At 39.7% G+C, this 23,986-nt stretch overlaps 1 protein-coding gene across 14 annotated transcripts in view; it reads left to right on the top strand.

Moving 5' to 3' along the window:
• CREBBP (CREB binding lysine acetyltransferase) overlaps positions 1-23,986 on the top strand; it is a 97,624-nt gene that overhangs the window by 13,039 nt on the left and 60,599 nt on the right. For 12 of the 14 annotated variants that reach the window (XM_074599301.1, XM_074599310.1, XM_074599308.1 and 9 more), the window contains 2 exons: positions 1,846-2,558; positions 23,544-23,720. In XM_074599301.1, the coding sequence (XP_074455402.1) occupies positions 1,846-2,558; positions 23,544-23,720 (890 nt within the window). The remainder of the gene's footprint in view (positions 1-1,845; positions 2,559-23,543; positions 23,721-23,986) is intronic. The other 2 variants (XM_074599305.1, XM_074599306.1) reach the window with 1 other exon arrangement.

The raw sequence follows: 23,986 nt of genomic DNA, 5'->3' as shown, positions 1-23,986 counted from the left end.
CAGTGTCGTGTGAGCCTGGAAGGAGTCTTCAAGCTTATTGACTTCAGTAGATGATGGTGGAAACGTGTAGGGCCCTAAAGGACATGCTGCCGCGCATGCCTCAAACCAGGCAGAATTTAACATTTTTGTATATGTTTACTGAGACTGTTTATGTAATTCACTGGTCATTGCAAGACATCTGAAAATTTGTATTCATTTTTCTTCAGTTATGTTGAATTGAAAATTCAAATGCTGAGGAAACGCATTGTATTTAAATGTACCGAGATGTGTCAGGAATACATCCTAGCTTTGTGACACCGGCTACATGCTCTTTGGATTTTGGTGTTTCTTTTCAATGCAGTTAGTGTGGTCCAGGCTGTCACTTGCTGAACGATCTTATGCCACTTTTGCAACCTGAGTCTCACACCAACTTTTTGTGGTTGAAGAGTGAATTAAACTATAAAACAACGAAGCTTTTGGGATGCCCTTCTTTTGAAAAGAACTTTTGTGTGCTCTAAACTGGGAAAAAATTCGGTTTGTCTGTTGCTAACTGTGAGGGACTAGGGTTTTCAGGGCTGGCTTTTGGGGGGCAAAACAAAGTTTTCACACATTTTTGTTATCTTACAGTAAAAGTGGTTGGTTTGGATCACGTTCTTGGACTGGAAAACTTTTCTGACACGTGCTGCATGTTTGAATTCATCAGCTGATGAATTCAGGCTACTCTGATGAATTGAAGCTAGTCTACTTACATGTTTATTAATACCTGTTCTTACGTCTTCAAATATATAACTTCTATTTTCACGTGAAAGTACCTATATACAGTCAAGTAACTTTCTATTTCTAGTTATGTACCAAAATAACATTGTTACACAGATGCTGCTTATGATGTGCAATAAAATATTGCAGTGAACCTGAGTTGCTCCTTTTAAGAAAAAAAACAACAACAAAATCAAACTAAAAAACCCCACCACTTTTTATCAGCCTGAATGTTCCAATCAGGCAGAGCAGTTCCTTCAAGTAGCTTAATGAAGATTTGATTGATTTATTTTGCTCATCTGGAGAGTGTGTGGATTACCTTTGTCAATATTGGACATGATAAATGAGGGCTGGGCACTTAGAGAGCAATTTGAATTATTTGAGCCGTTCAGGGATCGAGATGTGACTTGATTTGAGAGGCATTACAAGGAGAAAATGCTGAGTGTCTTTTGGGATCTTCTGAGGTAGTGGATTGTCATACAAATCAATTACTAGAAACTGATGTTGGACGTGTTTATATGTGAGATTGGGATCAAATTACTGAAGAAGTAGTTGTCTTTTGCTCAAGTTTCAAAGCCTAGCTGGAAGATGTTCTTTTGCCATGCGCAAACATAAATTACAGGGTTGAGGTAGGATTGCTGGGTGAAATGCAGCGGTTTGGGATTACGCAGGAGGTTAGAGAAGGTGATGTAATCACTCTCTTGGGAGAGTAAATCAATAGGAAAAAAAAAAACCTCTAGATATTTCTGCCGCCTTCTTTTAGACAAAATAAGAGAAATTTAGGAGTTAGATCATCATATTCATGCAACCTTAGTTTCCGAAGATTGGTGCAATGTTTTATCAAACATCTTGTGAAAAAACTACTTACTGGCCAGTGCTGTACCCTGTATGGTTGTATGTGCACAGTATATAACCAACAACTGTGCTTTCTGAAAGGCTCTGGAGTTCATACTGCAGGGATCCTTGCTCACTTGCTGGCAATATTGAGTCTTGGGTAAAGATGTACCTTAATCATGTCATTGTTTAGGGCTAGTACAAAGTAACATGGATGAATATTTTAGTTACTTGTTTGTATGCTTTTCTCACTTGTGTTTCTGTTTTAACTTGTAGATTTTGGATCTTTGTTTGACTTGGAAAACGATCTTCCTGATGAGCTGATCCCCAATGGCGAGTTGGGCCTTTTAAACAGCAGTGGGAACCTTGTTCCAGATGCAGCTTCCAAACACAAACAGCTTTCCGAACTTCTAAGGGGAGGCAGCGGCTCTTCCTTAAACCCAGGAATTGGAAATGTGAACTCAAATAGCCCTGTCCAGCAGGGAGTTGGTGGTCAAGTTCAAGGGCAGCCGAACAGTGCTAATATCGGTAATCTGGGTGCTATGGGTAAGAGCCCTTTGAACCAGGGAGACTCTTCTGCTTCGGGCCTGGCAAAGCAAGCCGCCAGCACCTCTGGACCTACCACACCTGCATCACAAACTCTGAACTCTCAAGCACAAAAACAAGTGGGGATGGTGACGAGCAGCCCTGCAACATCACAGACTGGACCTGGGATATGTATGAATACTAATTTCAGTCAGACACACCAGAGCCTTCTCAACAGTAATTCTGGTCACAGTTTAATGAATCAGCCTCAGCAAGGACAAGGGCAGGTAATGAATGGATCTCTTGGGGCAGCTGGAAGAGGAAGGGGAGCAGGAATGCAATATTCTGCCCCTGCCATGCAGGGGAATACAGGCAGTGTGCTGGCAGAGACTTTAACCCAAGTATCTCCACAGATGGCTGGTCACACCGGACTGAACACAGCACAGACAGGAGCAATGACTAAAGTATGTACATATAATTTAATATATTCTGTTTGTTGCACTTGTTTTTCCTCCATACAGGTGTTTACGAAATGCAGTAGATTGTTTTCTGGAATAGAACTAAAGAACACGCTTTCTTTGAGTCTGTAGTTACCTGTTTCAGTCACCAGTGGTATCATGAAAGCAAGATAATTGAAACGGTATTTCTCATGTAATCAGAAATGAAAGCACTTGTTGAAAAACATATCCTTGAAGTTAAAAGTTGGCTAGTATCTTAGCAGGGTGAATTAGAAAAGAGTAGCGTAATCCTCCAAAAAGGAGGCATGTGATTACTTTTGTGCAGGCTCTCACTTTAGCTGTCAGACAACAATATCTTCTAAAGCAGTGTGAAAACTGTTAGAGAAGTATTTGTAGGTTGAAGGGAGAGGTGTAGCAATTGGTCCTCTTGTCAAGGGCCACTGCCAGCAGCTGTGCAGTGAATGTTTTTCATATAGAGAGGAACTGATCTGAAAACATCAAATTTCACGTCGATTGCAGAGCTAATGCAAACTCTGGGAAAGGGAAGGGCAGTGTCTGGGCAAGAAGTCTAGTTCAGTGCTCATTGCAGATTGAGGCAGGGAATATGTACACCTGGAAGTATCGGCCTCTGTCCTGGGGTGTTACTCTGGTCCCTGCTTTGATATAGTCAGTACTTTTTAGTCCTTTGTTTTCCAGGTGTGAGCTTAGAGAAGTGTTGTGATTGCTGCTCCTCCTGTCTTTCAGTTGGCTAGCAGTGAGCTTCATCTCTTGTCTCTGTCACTTTGATACAATTCCTTCCTGAAATTTTGATGGCAAACCCACCATGATCTGACAATTTTTTTATCTCTGATACTTCATCTATTCATACATCACTAGTCATTATCGTTGTAGTTTATTAACACGTAAATGTTAATTCATTGATGTGTTAGGAATCGTGGAAAAAATATCACATTGCCTGACATAAAAGTGTGTGTCATATTCTCTGAAGAAGTGCTGACATCATTGTGGAGTACTGTATAGTTAACTTTAAGTTTTTAAAATAAAAACCATAAAAAATACTCTCTCTGCAGTGAAGGGGATCCCTTTGCTTAAGGCAGAGATGCTTGTGGTCTGAGTGAAGGTCATAGCTCATGAATGTGGGTATCGTTGTCTCCAGCCTCCAGATGGGCTAAATTTGTTGTCTGGAGCAAATTGGTCTGCAGAGGAAGAAAATCACCTTATCTTTCATTTGTTTTTCTTCTGAATTTGTGGGAAGAGTAACAAATGCTGATTATCTGGCTTATTTCTATAAACTTACAGCTATCTAAGTTCTTAGGAGTAGATTTTCCTAGCCATTACACAGTTATGTGATGAAACACTCATTTTCACTGTGGACTAACTTAAGTAGAATTACCCCAAAGCAAAGGGACTTGCTTAAGGTCTTCATCTGACAGAGTATGTATGAACTTGATTGGGGAGGTGCTGTCTTGGTTTATTTTCAACAAACCCACCCCTGGTAAGGAATAGGCCAGCACTCGGACAAATTCCTTCTTTCAAGGACTTCAGTCTTAGCCTGATGCCAGCTGCCAATGCGATCGCCAACTCGGGAAGGTGACCTGGACTTTCTCAGTTCAAGAAGTAAAGTAAAAATTAATTTGGACAAGGAATATGTTGCAAAAGAATAGTGGAAGTGTCCCTGTTACGCAAATCATTAGGTAGTCCTTGTACGTAGTGCTGTGCTAGGCACTGGTGGTACATTTCCAAAAAATTAGAGCAAAATCAGTGCTTTTAGAAGTCCTTGGACACAAAGTTGTCTGTAGAAACTGAAAAGCTAAGGCCGTTTAGTGACAGACAATAAGTAATAAAATGGTGTCTCTGTGAAGGTGCTAGCGCTTAAAAGAAAGCAGTTTTAAAAACTTGTCCAACTTGAAAGAATAGAAATTTGGTGTTTTCCAGGGCTTCGTCTCATGCTGAACAAGAGCATTGCATGTTTTTTTGGCGTTTTTTGTTTGTTTGCAGTTGGGTTTTTTTAAGTTTTTCTTTCCTTGTGTCTTAATTTTCTCTTGGTAAAAGAGCCAGTGAGCCCGGTATTTTGTGTTTCCATTTTGGAACAAATTACTTGCTCCCTGATTTTTCTCCTGATAAACAGAAGCGTTCTCCGTTTTTGCCATTCTTTTTAATAGGCATTTGAGGATTGGCATCCTCTTCCAGGCTCTTCCCACCCCCAGTTTAGTGTCCTAATAGGATTATCAGCCGTGATTGTGTGCTAGCTTTTTTTCTTCTTGATGCTCCAGTTGTGATGAAAGCTTTTAAGAAAAATAAAGAAACGTTTTGGTGAGTTTCTGTTCTTTTGAAACTGCAGTTTCTGCTGAAGGAGAATGTGGGTTAGTTTGTTTTTTCACCTCCTGTTCCCTGATGTTTACGACTTGATGTATACAGCTTAAAAGACTGGAAGAACAGCAATAAAAGTGGTGAGGCAGCTGATCTACCTAATAGTGAATGTGCTCAACTTGACTTAATGGCTTAAAATGTAGCTGCCATCAGGCTTGAAGAACTGTAGCAAGGCTGGAAGCAAAGTTGGTGACTGTAGCACCATATCCTAAGGGAAAGAAGGAGGTGTGAAATAGAAATGCAGAAAAAATCTAAAAGAACTTTTTATACCAAGATTTTCTCATGTTTAAAATAAGTGATGTGCATCACTGATTAACCTCATTCAAGTATGGCTCAGAAGCCCATTTTTCTCAATTAAGTGTGTTTCTGTGCAATGTGTAGCACTCATAACACTTTATGGTCTGGGACCAGTTTTGTTGCAAGACCTTGCTTCCTCGATGATGTGTTCTAATCCTTTTTTAGTAAATGACTGATAAGGGAAAATCCATTGCTTTTTCTGTTTCTCTTTCTTGTGGTATGTTATTACAAGCATTCTTACTAGTAAGAGAAAAAGAAGGGGAAAAAGAAAGTTTAGAATCTAATGATCCCTTCACCTTGCTCTCAGAAATAACTGGGATTCATTTCATCTGGAGCATCGTAAGCCAATATTGTTAATTTTGAGCTGGACTTGCCATTAAGGCAGCCCCTGAAAGAATGAAAAGTACACCAGAATTGAGCATGGTAACTCAAACTCATGATCACGTGCTTGTATAAGCTGAAGGTGGCGGATAAACCTTACCCCCTAATTGGTTGAAAAGGGAATGAGAAATAGCCGATTCTCAATGTCAGAGGGCCATAAGGTGCTGACATCAAGACAAATGTTTTTCTATTGGCAGTGAAAGTTTAAAGCAAAATACATCCTCAGTCTATAGGGACATGAGCGAAGGATTTAGTAGATTCCATATGACCCTCCAGAAGAAGCAACCTGTCAGTACAAGTTAAACAGTAGCTATTAAAGTCATAGTTGTGTTTTCTTGGGAGTGTGTAACATGTTCTTGATAGCCTAGAATATTTTTAGAAATAGGGACTAGAGTAGTCCCTGAGAAGGTTTTGTGAATTTAAAGATACAACAACTTACTATAGCAAGGATTTGAATTCTTCATTGGCCATGGCTGTGCAATTTGCATGTTCGGTTTTATGTTGAGTTTGTGTTTTTAATTTTACTTTGTGTTTTTGACTTGTCTGGGATCCTCTGGAAACCTTTCCCTCCTATGTTACTGTATATGTATCTGCTCCATTCACTACCAGACTCCTTTCCTGTGACAAGTTTGCTTGTAACTGTGGCATTGTGGCCCTGTTTTCTTTGACGACACTACAAAGATAGTTTTCATTAGACTGGGTTGAAGTTCTTTTAAGAAACATGGTTAAAAGAGCAGAAGGATTCTTCTTTGAACAATTATCATTTGTTGGGGTAGAAGAACAGATCATCTTGTCACAGTAATTTCCAGTAGGAGCAGAATTGTCCTTTTGTGTTGCACCATGCTTTTTTGGAAAGTCCATTAAGTCCAGAAAACGTATTCAAGCCATCTAGAAAATCTTTATAAATTAGACTTGTTTTTTAAGATTGTTGGTTGTCAAACACTTTAAGCAGTAGCAAAGCTAAGCAGATGGTCTATTGCTTCCATAGAAATAAGCACTTCATTCCAAGCTTGCTCTGTGCCTAATACTCTCCAGTGTGAGTTCATCCCTTTCAAATAAAGGAGATGAAGCCTTCATATAGTTCATTGTTGCTGTCTGCCACATGAGCGTGAAGTTCTGTTTCCGTAGGTCAGATGTTATATAGTCTCTTGCTGAGATGCATTCCCCTCTTCCTAATACTGCTATCAAAGCTTGTGGAAAATCCGAAGAAAATTTTGGGAAGTTCCCATTTATTTGGAATGGTTCTCAGACTTCTTTTTTGTACTCTCAAGAGTTTCAGACAGTGATTCACCTATTTAGTACTTTTGCTCTTTCCCTTAAGACGTAGTAAAGTCCCATTGAGATAAGTAGAACTCTTGAGTGGTTGTGTTTTGTTTTTTTGTTTTTTTTATATGTTTCCAAGGTGTATTGCCTCCTTACACGATTCTGTAAAAAGGATTGCCTTTTTGTCAGTAACTTCAGAGCCATATCACTCAAAGATATGCTGGTACCCAGCAGCAGAAACTTGGGAAAAAAAATCCTGGAGCTGTGTGTGGCTGATAATCTACAGAAGCCATTGATTTTAACCCGCAGTGAAACTGTACCTTGCCAGGGGTTCCTTTCAAAGTGTTCTCTGTGGGACTAGTAAACCCACCTCAAGGTTAGTTTTCTTTCTGAGAGGTGCAGTTTAATCAAATGTGTTATTGGGCTCTGTACACCCAGTAAAAGGATGTAATTGTTTGGTCAGATCTCAGTCTGAATCTATAAAGAAATCAGGAGAAAATGGTGGTTTATTTTTCCAACATTATTGGTTTTTGTTTTTTTTTTGTAAAATGCCTTTTCAAGGTTGTAGATTTTAAAGTAACCTCATTCTACATATTTTGAAAACTCTAAAGGAAAATATTTGTATTGATATAAACTAGAACCTGCCTGGCAGGGAGAAACTGATAGAAAAGCTGTTCTGGCTGGCAGATCTTCCAATGTAGTATTTCAGGAAATGATATGGTAGTAATGAGTTTAGGCAGAGTTCGAAGTGCTGTGTACAAGTGAAGAGTTTTCCTTACTGGTGCATTTATTGTATTTAACTGGAAGTCGGTACCAGTAGTTGGATTGGCACCAAAATCTTACAGGTTCAAAATACCACTAACTGCAAAAATAGACCTAATATGCTGGACTTCTGCATCGGAATTCAGAGCAATCTTTCTCTTAACTATATTGGCCTAAATAATTTGAATAGTGCATGTTTTCAACTTTGTTTTAGTCAAAATAGCCACATGGCAGTGCATGTTGCAGTAGGAGAAATTTTAGATCAAAGGGGAGGAACTCTTACCAGAAGTGAACTTTAGAAAACAGGAAAACCATTTTTTATGTCGACCAAGAGAATAACCAGTTGTCTCATTTTTTTTTTTACTGTTGAGCTATAAAAGAACTGAATTCTGTTATTTGTTGTTTCTGGGCTGGGTGTACGTATAATATATGTGCCTTTGACAAGCACGTTCACAGTTTTGCTCCCTGTAGTTGTTCACTGAGTGGTGTTTTGGTGTTGGATATTAATCTCGAGTAAATTTAATAAGAGAGTGAACTACTTTAAAGAGGAAGAATTCTGATACAAGACTTCAGTTGTGCACGTAGTTATGTTGCTCGACTTGATGTTTTGAGGAATCTGTACTAAGGAAAATTTGTGGTGAGAAAAAAATGAAGCAAACTATTTATTTAAACAGATTACCCAGTTGACATTGCTAAGTACCAGATTTAGATATGCTTGCTGATTGTGAATTAAGTCAGCTGAAGATGTTCTCATTCCTTTGCAGTTCTGTGTGTTTTAGCAAACTGCTGGTGCAGTTTGTTTCTCCGGTGACTCTCAATCTGTCTGAGTCTGTCTGAATTGTTTTAACAGGACTTGCAGTTAATTTGCTTCTCATCCCCTAAGTTGTCCGTACGATGCTGCCAAGCTGACTGTCTCCTAGCAGACCGTGCCTCTGGCAATCGCAAGTAGCCAGGCCAAATCACATTCCACATAATGCCGCTTCCCAGTTTCAGGGGACTCTTAATAATATTACAGACTTGACCGTAGTTGCTTGGTTCTCTGTTGAATAACTATCACCAAAACAGTGTTTTTACTGAGAAGAGACATATGTGCTTTTATAATACTACAAACAGAAGAAGGATATAAATATATGGAGACGGGTAACAGAAAAAGTCGCTGACTCGTAGTAAAATTAAAATATCTGTAAGGCAGTTTTGTTTTGAAACGCTACCATGCAAAGCGGTACTCCACAGATGAGTTTACTCTGATACACTGAAGAGATTTGGTGACTTAAAAAGCTCGCTTACCACAACTGTTACTCCTGGCACCTGAAATTGAGTTGTTTCCTATTTCTGGTACATGAGTTAAATTCCATTTGCAGTTGTGCAATGTCATTGAAGATCTTTGAAGCGATAGTCACTTGGCTCGTGTCTTCTGCTTAAGCAGGTATCTGGGTTCAGTTTGGCTCTAGTGCTGCGAGGTAAATGCAGCAAGAAGCGGAACAGTCAGCCTTCACAGGGCTTCCCTTCCTTCTGCTTCCAATTCGGGCAGTTACAAAGTCCGTCTCTGTTAACTTGCATTGGCTTAGCATCCAGCTGACAAAAATGTAATGTTTATGGTATCTTTTCAGAGTAGAATTGTGCCATTATCTTCTACTCTGGTAACACAACACAAACGTTAAGGGTTTTTCATTAACTCTAAATCATATTGGTTACCGTCTTGCAATTCTTTGATTTTTTTATTGTTGGAATGGGGTTTATTTCTAAGTAGTGTATCTGAAAGAAGTATTTGGAAGTGAACCTAATGGGTCCACCAGGTTTTTTTGGAAGCCACAGATTAAAAGCAAGATTTCCAGTGTTGTTTCAGAAGGCTTATTAAAATGACAAAATAAGCTTCCAAGTCCTTACTAAAAGATGTGACTGAAATTATTTCTTTCTAGTTTTTAGGCTGTTTTCACATGCCTTCCTGCTGCTGTTTGTAGTTTGGGGTTTTTTTAGTACACAGGTGAAAAATGACTCAGATATTGAGAGGAAGGAGAACCTGCCAACTTAAAATGTTGTTGTGTAGAAGTTATGAAATACCTGGTTACTTCAGTCAGAGGGAAATGTCTTTGTCGTAGTAGTTTTCCTAATAGAGTCTGATCATGCATATAGATACTATTGCACGGGAGCGTTTCTGCTGACAAAAGCTTTTAGCAAGTCTCTAAACTTCTCCTTACTTAAAAGGTAAACTTAGCATTTGTACTTGACAATGAGCTGTGATTATATTGGGAATCCTATAGTTGGAAGTAATACAGAAATGTGTCAAAACACCTGGTATTATGGTCTGAAAACTAAATGCTGGTCGTCTCTTTCCTTAGAAAAAAAAGGCAATGCAGGAAACTGGGAAAATTACATATAGTATGATACACGGTGCCAACCTCCCTAAGAAACGGATCTGGAGTGGGGAGGTGATTCTCTGTCTGTGGCTTCCACAAGTGAAAGTACAGATGGGACAGGTTCCGCTGTCAGACAAAAATATAACATTATGTTTGAAAGGTGCGCTTTGGAATTTTGAAATCCCCTCACTTAGCTAAACGGCTTGAAATTTCAATACAAGAGGCTACACAGAGTATGCCCAAGTCCGCTTTATAGCGGGCAGGCTATTTTTAACCTTTATTTAAAGATTAACTTTTAAAGTAGAAAAGATGTTTCATTACACACTTTAGCCCACATCTCAAAAAAAGCCTAAATTCTTAGCACATTTGCTAGTTCATTTTGCAGGGCCCCGAGTATAAGTAATGGCAAAATAGGATCGCTTTTTCCTTTCTTCTTGTGGATGTTTGGAGGAAGTACCTGTTGTTTGGAAGCCTTAAGTCCATTTGTGTGGGTGGCATCGATAGTGTGCACCTTTGTCTATCGGCTATGAATTGCACATGCTCATTTTTCCTTCCCACTTCTTCCTTGCCACTACAGTAAAGAATATTTACTCCAGAAATTGCCCTGACTGGGGGGAGATGTAGCATACTAAGTTTATTATTTGTGTTTTAACTGTTTATATGTAATCCCAGTAAGGGTTTTAATTCTAAAACCAGAAATACGTTGCAGAATTGAGATTTAGATGAATGAGGACTTGATTTTTGAACTCCTGAAGCTACAAGAAGTACCTCTAAGTAGCGTCTGGAAATGTTAGTACTGGAAATGTTCTAAAGATCCTCGAGCCCCAAAGTGATGGTTGTATTCTTTGGTATGAATACGTACAAATCTGCTTTAAGTTTGGCAAATAAGAAGCATACTGTGCAATAAAAGGGGTTCAGTAGTGCCTTTGGTTTAGGATGAATCATAATGAAAATACAGCACGTTAAATGTAGGAACATCCTTGCCAAAATGTCTATGAAATAGACTTTTAGAAGAGAGAAGTAAATAGATTATTTAGCAGCCTCTGAGAGATGCTGCTGTTTTGGGGCTGAAAGGTTTTGTGTTTTCAGAGGGACTGCAGCATAATGCTGTCCTATCTGTAGGGTATTCTTTCTGGGTTTTTTTTAAAGCTTTTTTTAAAAACAAATAAACAAAAAACAAGTGCCCTTTGAAACTTTTGGCAAACTGACTAAATTAAATAACTGCCTTTGCTATGGGAGGATCTTTGTACCCTGGACGTGGAAAAGCGTTGGAACGCCATGAGTCAAAGATGGGATTTCACTCTTGGAATGAGCAGTGTTTGTTTCCTTAGTCTGATACTGGGCGCCTTGGGTTAAAATACAATTTCTGGATAGTACGGTGTGCAGGCTGCTTTCAGTGAGAAGCATGTCTGTATAGGCCTGTTTTCTTCACAGTGTTCCATTTTAAGCACGTGTTTAAAGACGACCATCGTACCTTGTTGAAAAACCTGTTGAGAAGTCTCTTGATAGCTTCATGTGAATTGTTAAATCTTCGAGCAGAGCATGTTGCTACAGAAAGGCTGGAGATTTCAAGGTAGCTCTTCAAGTCAGTGTGGTGTTTCAAAATAAACATATTTGGCTCTTAAAGTTATTTAAAAATTATTTCAACAGTGTAAATTATTTATAGCGATGTTTCTCCTTAGTTACTGTTAATGCCAGTTAATGATATTTTTGCTAAGTGGTTGTTTTCAGCAAGCTATATTGATTTTTTTTTTAATTTTTTTTTTAATGTAACCTCTAGTGTAAATTTGTTTCTTGTCTATTAGACACCCCCCCACACCCCAGTTCTGGATTGAAATAGAATAATTGCTTCTTTTGAAACACAGTGTCTCCCTTCAGTGTGTCTGCTTTTCCTTTAGGATTCCTGTCTGCCGAGGAAAGTACATCCTGTAGAGAAAGGAAACAGAGTTACCTTTTTTCATTGTATTTTTGAGACACCTTTTCTGTTGCTGTTTTCTCTGTAGAGTTACTATTGCCTTTTCCCCCACCTCTGTAGAACATCTTATCACACAGACTGCCTGATAATGTATCTTTGGCCGCCTTCTGGGAGAAAAATGGGAAAGAATCTCTTAAAGTAGTGCTACTGTTTTTCTTACCAAACTAGTTTATTCCTTATAATATTAAATTTTTGCAGCGTGATGCACTCTGCTTTTACTTGGCTGTCTCCAGCCAACTATAGGAACTTTGGAACTGCTGAGGTGCCAGCAGATGCATCTCTCAATTCTTTTGTGGCCTGTTGGGCCCATCTTGAAGGGTCAATATCTAGGTACCGAAAATAAAGGAAGAAGCATGGACTTTGTGTTGAGATTTGCTGTTGGTTTAGAAACCTGCATTTAGCTTGATGGTGATGAAGTATAGCAATTGGGGGAGGACAGGGATATTTGAGTGTCTCAAAATCCTCTCTTTTAAGTGTTGTTGAATTACTCTTTGTGTCCAGACTAGATTTTCTTTATGAAACAAACCTTTGAAACATCTTCAGTTAATTGTGCAGTTCGGGTTAACTTTCTGTTCTTCTGCAGTAAGAATAGCTCGTGTTTATCTGTAGAAAGCCACTTTTTCTGCTTGGCACTCATGAAAGCTCTTGAAGCAATTGGAATACATTGATCAATTGTGGCTAATTATCCATTAGAGCTTTGAAGTTTTTATTTGCGGAGGTTACACTTCTTACAAAGTAAGCCTTCTGAGCTTTATTTTTGATTTGTAAGTACAACAGTGATGCGCAGTGCAGAAATTACTTTGATTCTTCCTATAGTGTATTCTGTTGTATCAACACTCAGACTTGTGCAAAATTTTGGAGACATTTTCTTTCTTTAGGCATGTATACAGTGCAAGCATATAATTATTTTTTTCACTGAAAAAGTTTAATTTCTAGCTAAATGTATTAAAAGAGTTTGTTCTCTATATATCCAATCATTTGTAAAGAGCGTTTTCTCACGAAATTCTGTGTTCTGTATTTCAGTAATTATGCAGAAACATTTGTACATTTTTAAAGTGGTCTTGTTGCCTTGGAATACCTGAATTTGTTTTTGACCTCCATGCAATGCTTGGAAGAGAATTTCAAATCTTATTACAAGTGGTAATAAAACACCTGGCTTCCTCTTAATGGGATTTTAAAAATTTTATTTCTAGCTTTACACAGTCTTTGGTCCTGTAATAAAGGATGAAGTAAATTACAATTATTCCTGAGCATTTGAGTATTTTTCTTCGAGGTGGTTCACTACCGAAGAGCAAGGCGCTCTAAATGCTCCATGAATCTGTTGCAGTGGGCTTTTGTTAGAGCAGTGATCTTAAAGAGGTGGGAGAGTGGAGGCTTCCAGCACCAGATAGGCTTCCTCTGAACGCTTCTAGCCAGGTCATCATTTAATTCTCAAAACTGATTCTTGAAATGTTAATTTTTAAAGGCATTCTTGTTACGCACTGACTTTAGAAGTGAGTATTTTTAAATTAGTATCTTTGTCAAATTGCCCAGTCTGCAGATTGGTTTAGGTGAGGAGCTCTCACCTCAGCTGAGATAATAGGATTGCCACTATTCTTGTGCTGAAACTGAATTCACTTTTTTTTTTTTTTTTTTGGTAATGCCACTGGCTTGCTGCCATAGAATGATTAATCTTTTCCTTGCTTCTCCATCTGTCCCTCTGGTGTATGCATACCAAGCACCATGGTGACTTTCTTTTGGAACACTTTACTATAGGATGAAATAGTAATTAGTAGAGACTTACTTTTTTTTTTTGTCAGTAAACAGTTACAAGATGATGCCAACATAGTAAAGAAAGCCTGTCTTTCCCACTTCACAAATGAACATAAATTCCTAATGGACTTGTCTTTTACGCTTCTCTGAGATCCTTAATCGGTTAGGTGGACCTTGCTTTGTGTCAGAGATTTGTATTTCATACCAGAGGGAGATAAGAGTCCAAAGTGCGAAGTCCTCGGCGTGTGCCTGGCTGCAGAGCTGCTCTTTCGTACTGAGGGTGCAAGCACAACGGTGGATCCAAGTGATGGCCATAGCACACCGGGACCGAGGAGGGATTAATTCCAGGTGGTTGATGCCAGATCATAGTAGCTCTGGAACTCGTGCATGTTAAACTCGTCTGGGAACTGGTGGTGAAGTGGTGCAGATGGCAAAGCATAGGTCGCCATCTCATTGAGTTACCACACTGGAAAGCAGAAATAAGTCTTTTGAAAGCAGTTCTGTCCCCTTTTGTTGTTGTTTACTAACAGTATTAAAAGCAGCTGAATTGTCCGTCGGTCTGAATTTCTGTTGTTCCTCCATTACTTAGAGCAGATCTGCTCTTGCATTTACAGTGCTTTGTATACTTTAATTGATAACTTCTGAACATTTGAGAAACCTGACTGCTCGATTTCCTTGTCACGAGAGAAAGAAAAATCAAAAGGAAGAAAGTTAAGGTGATTTAAGCCAAGCAAGGTGACACGCTTCTTGGTAGAAAAAAACATTTCAATGGATGGGAAGAGAGAAGGGGGACAAAATGCTGAGCTTTATAACCAAGTTGTGTCTTGAAAGCCCTTTTTTCAAGTAGGTGTAGTAATTTGACAGGGGATTTGGAGGCTTAGTACAGTAATGGAGTATTAAGTGACTGGTTTTGGTGATGCCCATAGAAGAGGAAAATAAAGAATGCATGATTTGGTGGCAACAAGTACAGAAGAAGTTCTGAATCATCCCTGTCCTGTAGTGGCTTACAACAGTGATAGCTTGGAGGCAGGAGCAGTAAACCATTTCTGTGTACCCAATCCTGTTCATGCTGAACCCAAAGGATGCTTCTTGGATCTGTAGGTCATAGTGGGAAGTGCAGAATTTCCATTTCATGCCAGCTCGCTCTTTTTAGAGGGGGGGAGGGGGGAAGAGAGAGAGAGAGGTGTCCCCAACACATTGGTGATTTAATAGGGGATTTTGGTTGAAGCATGTGAGATGCTGAGTAGCATCTAGAGCAGAGGCTCTGAAGGGTTGGATTATTTATGCGCAGTCGCTCTGTCAACCTGTGGCTGCTGATTATGGTATAACTCGAAAGTTACAGCTCAGGCATTCAGAAAACTGAATTTCAAAAGGAAGAACTAGTTATTGTCTCCTCAGCATTTAGTATGTTATTTCGCACTGGATTGTTTCAGTGATACAACAGGAGGAAGTAGGGGGAACATCCTTTCCTTGCAAATAGAAAGGATTTAGAAGAAAGCAGTAGTGGGTGACAAATATGTCTTACTAGAGCATTTCATACTGTTGAACAGGCAAGCTCTCACGTATGCAACTCCTCAACACTACTATTAGTTTGTGAAGATCTGGCCTTTTACCAAAACAGATCATATCTAGGATGCCTCTGCTCTCTCTTCTTAATTATGACAGGCATGTTCTGTTCTCTGAAATTATTTAAATTATTAATCTGGGGTTTACAGTTAAATTGATTTTAGCTTTTGTACCATAGACTTAAGTCCAGAATAATATAAGGATAGTAGCGGCTCACTAAAAGGTTGTCTTTATGTCTTCCTCCTATAAATATTTTGCCAGATTCAGCGGTATGGGAATAATTTGGTGGGGGAAAAAAGGCTCTGCCTTTCCTATTTTTCTATTGCCAAAACAGATCTGAGAGTGGCATAACCAGTAGATTGGCTGCGTGTTCTCACACTGCCGCTCTGGAGGCTGTAGTTTTCACCGCACCCCTCCCCAAGGGTCTTCTAAACCATTTCCTATCGTGCTTTCAGCTCCCTCCCGTGTCCTCAGATAATCTTTTTGAGGTGCTGACAGGACAAGGCTGGCAATAATGGTGGCTCATTCCGAGCCCTGGATACGCTGTCTGCTGCGAAACACAGTGGGGAACGGCAGAGGTCTTTGTGCCTTTTCTTCATGGAGATATTAATCTGAGTGTCATAATCTACCCCTCTGTCTCTCTAGTCGGCAATCTTAGGAACTTAATTATCTGTGAGAGCTTTAACAAAAATGGGTCAAATTGACCAGTGATTTCCAAAGTGATTAGAGAAAAATTGATTTGAGGAAGGGGGAGGAGATGGGATACTGATTGTCACAGCGCCCTTGTTTAAGCCCTGTTTCTTTAGGATACCTAGCTAACAACAGAACTGTTTCTGTGATCCTGCAATCAGCGTCAGTCTGAAGAGGCAACTTAATTGCTGCTGGATTGAGTGAATGAATGAAATTCTGTCTTGCAGTCCACCCTGTCTCTGATCTCGTGTCGTGAGGAAGGCAATCATCTCAAGCTGCTCTTAGCCATGCTTGGTCTAATACGGTTCTGCGGTGCAGGGGGGGATACGGTAGTTTGATGCAGTTTTTGGCTTCTGTTCTGTACCTCTGCTTTCCTGGACTTTGATACTTGCCTCTGGGTTTGGTTAATGGACTTGGCAGCTTGGGCAAGGTCTTAGATCATTTTTGTTTCCTGAGATGACTTTTTCTTCTCACCTTTCTGTGTTGTCACTAGACAAGCAGAACGGAACTTCTACTTCCCTTTCTATTATCAGGTACCATTTTATAAAGAATTAAGCGTATAAAAGTGATACAATGTCAGGCATGATACCTCTGATTATAGGTCTTATGGCTTTTGTGAATTAATTCCTGTTGATGAGTAGAAGCACACGCTATTTAGATAAAAAATTATATTAATCTTGAGAATTTCAGTGATATTTGCTCACTTAGATTTTTTTCTCATTTTTGCTTTGCAGCTATAGAGCTTCAGCTCTTACTTGTTGATAGATCTTTGCTAAATAGACAGTATTTGTGTTACCACCTTTCTATTCCCGGAATCAGTACATTAGGATGACTTCAGTCCTTGCCTCAATAAGATGATCAAATTAATAAGCTTAAATAGCAAGCTAAATAAATTAGGCTATTAGATTGCAATTAGATTGTCCATTGTACCCATGCCTTTTAGTCCTTTAAATAGTTCTTGAGGCCTCTCTGAGTCCTGTCATTTTTATGTATCGTTCATGAAGAACTAATGCAGCATGATTGTCATCATTATAGCAGTATTCACATCAAGCCAAATGCATAAAGATGTCGCTTTACACTTAACCCAGTTGTCCTTTCATAACTCCTGTCATATTGAGAGCTGAGATTTGTTGTTCAAGTGGTTTGCAGATTCACAGCTTTCGAAGTCCAGCCAAGCCCGTCTAGCTTGCTTCCTTTCCTTCTAGGACTGTTCTCTAGTTAAAAATCTAGTAGGTACCAAATTGAATATTAAACATAACTATTTTTAGGTTACACGATTGGATCATAATCAGATTACTTCAGCTAGGCTTATTTTCCACTGAACCCATGCTGCTTTGAGTTCTTTGATTCTCATATCAACCTTTCCTTTTTTCTCCACCCCCTCCACACCCCCCCCGCCCCCCCGTTGTCAGGCTAATCCACATCTGGGAGTATTGGTTTGGTTTGTTTTTAAATACTGGCCAGAATAACCTTCTTCCATTTTTGTGCAGAAAAGTCAGTGCTTCAAACCTTAATGAAAGTCAGCATTTAACTTAGACATAAGTGGGGTTTTTTTTCTGGACTAATCTGTCTAGACCAACTAATTTTAAAAAAAAATAATATAGCATTAATATTATGTAGGCAGCGGTGGTGCAAGATACAAAATCAGGAGCGTTGTCAGAGGTAGGTGCTGTTCCGTGGCTTGTGCCTGCAAATGAGGATGGTTTTTCTCTTGCAGGAAAACTGACAGTGAGCTCAGTCTGTCCTGCCAGAGCTTTTATTAAGTTTGGAAACCCTGGAGTGAAAGGCAGGTTGAGGCGACAGAGGAGAGCCGAGTTTCCCAAAGGAAAATGGGTAGCAAGGAGCAGAACTGTATACAGTCTTATGGTTTATGACAACATATTGGAGGGGAAGCTAAAAAAGGGATTGCGAATAGGAAATTACGTGCTTGTAACAGTGAATGGGTTTTGCAGCATGTTGTATTGGTTGCATGTCCAGGGAGCCTCAGAGGAATAGGTGGTAATGAAGTAACTGACTGCTTGAGTGAGAGAACTGGCTGTAGTGGCAGAGGTGAAGGGACAGTTAATAAAAACTTAGGAGGAAAGCACAGGATTTATTTATGGCCTAGATGCATCATGTACAAAGAGGGAGTAGCTCCTTGATGCTGGGCTGGAGGAAGAAGTACTGTGGTGTGTCAGCAGTGATAAAGAAGGGAGGAAAAGAGTAAGCTTTAAAAACAGAAGAAAAGGCATCGTATGAAGATCCAGTCAGGTATCTTTTAAATTAGGCTGGTGAACTTCTCATTTCTGTCATATCAACTCTGAGTCGCACCATCAGATGAGGTATATAGATTTGGTCATAGACTTGATCTATAATATCTATGAAACTCCAGGAACTAGAGGAAATTGAATTGCTGTCCTCCTCTGAAAATAACTAAAAAGCAAAATGAAGAGAAAGTACCTCCCACACCTGCTGCTCAAAACATTGCAGTGGAGATGGCTTCCATAGTCCAAGTCAGCTCAACAAAGGTTTTAAGTTTGTTTTTTTTTCAGCTCAGAAGTTTGTATATTCCTGAGCTTGTGAGAGTAGAGTGAAATACCCTATTTCCTATCCACACTCAGTAATAGATTCCAGTATCTTAGAGAGTTGCCATAGTGATAAAAAAGGGAACAGAATCTGCTTGTCTTTCTGGGATAGCAGAATTATTGAATTAAATGCATCTTTTCCATTAAAGGAGAGTAGCATTATCATATTTCTGAGAAGAACTGTTTTAGAGTAGAAATAATGTGTTTAAGCTGTTGTCCTGCATTAATCGCATTACTTCAGGCGCTTCTAGCCTTGATTTGCAGTTCCATGCTGGGGTGGTTTATAGCACCCCTGCATCTCCCCCATTGTGCATGATGGAACAGTTGCATAGAAAACCCCTCGCTTGTGGAAAAGTTTGCTTTACTCCATCTGAAGTCATTGCGTTGTGACCACAAAGAACCAGGTGAGAAGGAGAGTTGCACAAAATTGTAGCACAGAAACACGAGTATAAAAACATGAGTTGCCAGAGGAAGAGGTGGGATGAAAGGAGCCACCCTGGGATGGAGTGCAGAGAGTGTGGCCTGCAGGAAATGGTGGTCGCATCAGGTAGAGAAGAAAGGAGATGAACTGATAGAGAGGAAGAAAAGACAACAGGGGACGGGGAATATCCTTAAGCTTAGAACAAAATAGGAGTGAACTGCAAAATAGACCAGGTTTTCAGAGATAAGCTTATTCCTTTTGTGGTAGTGGAAATGCATGGGCCACCAGGCTGATACGTTGAAGCTTGAGTAGCCCTGTGATACGCATCTGTGCTCATTCGTTGCAGGTGAAAACAGAAACAACTCACACTGGATTGCTTTTTGCTTTTATTTCTTTCAAGAAAGTAAATTTAACAAACTTTAAGCAAAATACAAGTCTTTGTGATGGCTCAGAGTCCCGCATGAAAATGACCGTTCTTACCAGGTTGCTAACTCCCGTGTTCTTGCTGGTTTATCTTCTTTGATGACTTGTAATTACCTAGTAATCTTCCCCTGAACTGCCTAATTTGGGATCAGAGTTCTGCTTCAGAAATATAAAAACAAAGGTCTTCTGAGTATCTGCCTTCCCCCGTCTGCCCCCTCATTTCACATACGAAGAAACCTGGGGGCAGCGGCAGGAGCCGCAGCGTTTGAGCATTCTCACTCGTTTGCTTGGGAGCCGCCAGTTTCAGTTTGCAGAATGAATAAGCAGTGTAAAATCTTTACTATGTACGTGCTCAATCATCTCATTATATTTGCCAGTTGTTTTCTGAGATTCCAATTAGCAGTGGCATAGATAAAGTTTTACGGAAGGTCACCTAATCTTAACCAGGATAATTAACCGGGAAATGCCGGTTAATGCCTTATGCACTCGGACGTCTTTCAGTGTTGGATGTACGGGGGGATCTGCCTGATTCTTCCTTTCCTTCCACCTCTATTTGTTGCCTTCCCACTGGTGAGGAGCTGCCAGTGGTTTGCTTTGCTGGAGATTCCTGCTCTTCATGCTGTTTGGCAGCAGGTTTTTCTACAGCTAGAACTCCTCGTCGGTCCCAGCCTTGGTTGAAAACTGTTATAAACAGAGAAGAGTTCATTAGATCACTTTGTGCATTGCGGTGTGCACTTCTCCTAGTCGCTGGAAATCACAGTCCTGTTAATAAGCTTAACTCCTCCGAGGCAAAACTGAGTTTAAAAAAAAAAAAAACCACAAAGAAACCCCCCACAAACAAACAAAAACCTGAAACTACAAACATCGGTGGGCTTTAATAAACTCGTCTCATGTATGGTCCTGATTTTTGTCCCCATATTTATTTCAGGGATTGCCACGTAAGAAAGAGAAGTCTTTCCACCTTTTCAGATTATTTATTTAATTAATTATTTTAAAGATGGACTTCAAACAAAAAAAAAAAGTCTTTGGCAGTTTGTTTCAGCGGCAGTAACTTACAAAAATGAAGTGTAGGTTAAAGGGCATGTCTAATGTTTTACAGTGTTATCAAACTATCTACTGGTTTCTTTTAAAGTTGTAGACTGGTGCAGCTCTTTAGCCTTACGTTCCTTTCACTTACCAAGCGCAGCTTTAGGCATTGAAATACCATGTGGCAGTGAGCACTCTTAAAAAAAAAAATACAAGGTTTCAAATAGAAGCTACTTGGCTTCCAGCTTGATTTCAAAGCGCAGCAAGGCATTTGTTAAAATTTCAATCAAGTGTATTACTTAATGACCACCTAGAAAAGGAAAAATTATCCTCATCGTATTAAGCACTCAGTTTGGAAGACTTGAAAGGTTGCTTTGTTGTTGTACTGAGTTGTGATATGTTTAATAACAAGATCTATTGAAAGGGAAATATTAAAATATGATAAACCAACCATGTGGTACTTGTTAGAATTGCAGTTCCTTGGTGCTTTAGGGGTGTTCTAGTGGTTTAGAGTTTTAACGAACTTAAAATTTTTTTTTTCTTTTGAGACCAAAATGTTTGTAATATTTTTTCTAAAAAATCTATTTTTCAACATTTATCCTGTAATAAAAAAGTTAATCGTTCCCGGTAATAAGATGAAGGACACCTCTCTGTTTCCTTTGGAGCGAGAATTTAAATCGGGTGTAAAATTTGCTTAGCATTCTCACTGCCTGAAGAAAATCTCTTTTCTGCTTTTTGAAAATTCGGCTGTGTTTTAAGATTCTGCTGGAGGCTTTATAACATTACGCTGCACAACCGTGTTAGGCAGCTTTGTTGTCTGCACCGAGTCTTTCCCATCTCCTCCCCGATGGCTGAATATGCTCCATCCTGAAGCTGCAAGGTCTAAGAAGGACTTTGCTCGTGCCGTCTCCTGCGGGCTGGTGTGGCCCATGCAGAGCCGTGGAAACAGGTTCCTGTATTTGCAGCATTTCTCTCTCCCAGTTTGGGCTCACCGCTGTGCTTTCCCTGTGGTGGTGGCAGCTGTAGGGCTCGTAGGAAGTTGTAGCACAGCGGTGGTTGCCAGAATAGTCAATATATTATTCAATTTAACAAAACTCCACTGAACCTGCAAGCGAGCTCAAAGAAAACTAAAAGGACCGAGTCCTTCTGCAGACAAATGAAGTTGGCAATTTAGACACAAGGGGAAACTGAGTAACAGCCAAACAGCTCATGTTCCTATTTCTGGCCTCTGAAAGGTTTAAATAGTCGGTCATAAGCTACTTTCTCAGAATCTCACTTTTAGATTCAGATACTTTCTTCACTGTTAATCTGATAGACCAGCATGGTGTTAATGAATAGCTGTAGATATCTCATGACGCTGTCTCATACCTTGTATGAAGTAGTGGGTTAAGATGAGTGTGCAGGTTTATTAAATACTTTGCTATTAGTTCTTCAGAGAAAAGCTGCCAAAACCCATGCTGTAATAACTAATAATTTTAAAAAACTAATTTCTTTGAACATACAGTCCTACAAAACAAACACAGAAACACAGAAAATAAAATTCTTGGTATTTGTGCAATGTGATAGTAATCAATACCACTTTTCTTTAAAAGCAGTCTTAATTACTAAGCTCTTGGCGCTGTTAAGCAATTGGGTTTTTTTGGTCTAATATGCTATTTGAATTATTCAGCTTTACTCTGGCACACAGCACATACATGATCACCTCTTACCTTGCCAAGTAACAGTTTTTCTCTTTTTTTAATGTGGATATAGTGGGTCAGATTCTTTTGTAAAGATGTAACATTTTGTCCAGTGGAAAAAGGCCTGAATCTGGCAGCAGTGGCTCCGCAGGATGCGGGTTAAGGGAGTATTTCCTAACGTAAAGCTACTTCGTTCCAGTGCGGCTGGGCCAGCTCTCTGCAACCCGAGTGTACAAAGTACACTGACAAAGAGGACAGCACAGTCAAATTCTGTTTATTGGACTCTGCCCCGACATAATTTACTGCTCTTAACCAGTGCCTCATCAACTGGTCGTTCAGCCCGATTCCTGTAAGCATGAAAAAGCAACCACTGAGCAATTAGGAGGCTGTTACACTGATAAGCTGATGACGACGTGCGCGATCCCTCTTCCATCCGCCAGAATAGTCCTCCTGAATCCCTGCTGGTAAAGGAAGTGAAAAGACCGGGACCATGGAAAACCAGTGTGTTGTATAAGGAAGGGCTGGAGAGGTCAAAGGAAGGGGAAAATAGGATTTAATATTTCAAATAAAGACTCGCTCAGTGGTTGGATTTATATTTAAGACATTCTGACAGGTGATAAAGTCATCGAGAAATCCTCCCAGTGCGGGGCAGGGGGGAACACAAACATCATCTGTCAGCGTTTATTTCCTCTTTATTTGGCGGGGGGAGGGAGAATCCTAGTCTTAGTCATTCTCTTTGAAAGAAGTAAATTCCTGCTGAAATACTTTTCAGGACCTTTTGTCCAATGTAATATTAACTGGCACAAGTAATAGAGGTTTCATCGCTTCTCTTGGGAGACTGTTCCTCAGGCGAGATGGCTCTTTGGATGGAGAGTTCCCTTCGCTCTTTCTGGGGGAGTCGTATTTCTGCTTCTATTCTTAAGGAGTTTTGGGGGTGTGATTGGTCAAGGGTGTTGGCCTTAGATGTCCTTTTGTTCAGACATTTTTCCTCAAGTACCAAAACATAAGCAGATAAACATTTGTTAGATGCCTCTATATATATTGCCCTCCCTTCCCATCTAGTCTGTGTTACAAAGTCATGCTCTGTGCACAGAATGCACAAAGTATTACAGGATTTGAGGTTTGTTTGGTTTTCAGAAGTTTTTGCAGTGTTGGAAAAAGTAATTTCTGTCAGTGTGGATTGGGAAGGATAATCTTGGTTTCTCCTTTGCGTTTGCACAATGATTTTTGGAAGTTGAATTGCAAGACTGCAGACACACAGCTGTGCAAATTTGTAGCAGTTTTTTAAAAAATTTAATTTAAATTTGATTAAAGTTGTGAAATTGAGAATTTAATATTGAGCAACTTAAACCGGAATTTGGTCTCTGTGAATGCAAAGATGGATATTTGACTTACGTTTTCTTTTTTTCTCTTTTAATGTCCCTTTGGAATCAAGGAAATGATAATTTCATTCATTCTTTTCCAGATGGGAATGGCAGGCAACACTAGTCCCTTTGGGCAGCCTTTCAGTCAAACTGGAGGGCAGCAGATGGGAGCTACAGGAGTGAATCCTCAGTTACCAAACAAGCCAGGCATGGCGAATAGTTTGTCTCCTTTTCCTGCCGACATCAAGAGTACTCCCGTCACCAGTGTGCCAAATATGGTGAGTTGTACCTGCCTTATTCGTTATGTCTTGATAACACATTCTAAATTCTCGGGTGATACGGTTTCTGCAGCGTTTAGTGGATGACTGTTCTATGGTCATTTAAACATCAGATTTGCCCCATGGTTCCTGAAACCACTCTGCAGTGCATGTAGAAAGTTTGTGTACATTTTTATGCCGCGATTTTAACTTTACAAGCAATCACAGTGTTTTGTTATAAGGATTACATTACATCCTTTCATTTTGTACACTTAGTTCCAAACCAG

The sequence above is a fragment of the Larus michahellis genome, chromosome 8 (genome assembly GCF_964199755.1).
Source record: "Larus michahellis chromosome 8, bLarMic1.1, whole genome shotgun sequence".
NCBI classification, from domain to species: Eukaryota; Metazoa; Chordata; class Aves; order Charadriiformes; family Laridae; genus Larus; species Larus michahellis.
The sequence above is the reverse complement of the archived record's forward strand: the minus strand, read 5'-3'. Positions and strand labels throughout refer to the sequence as shown.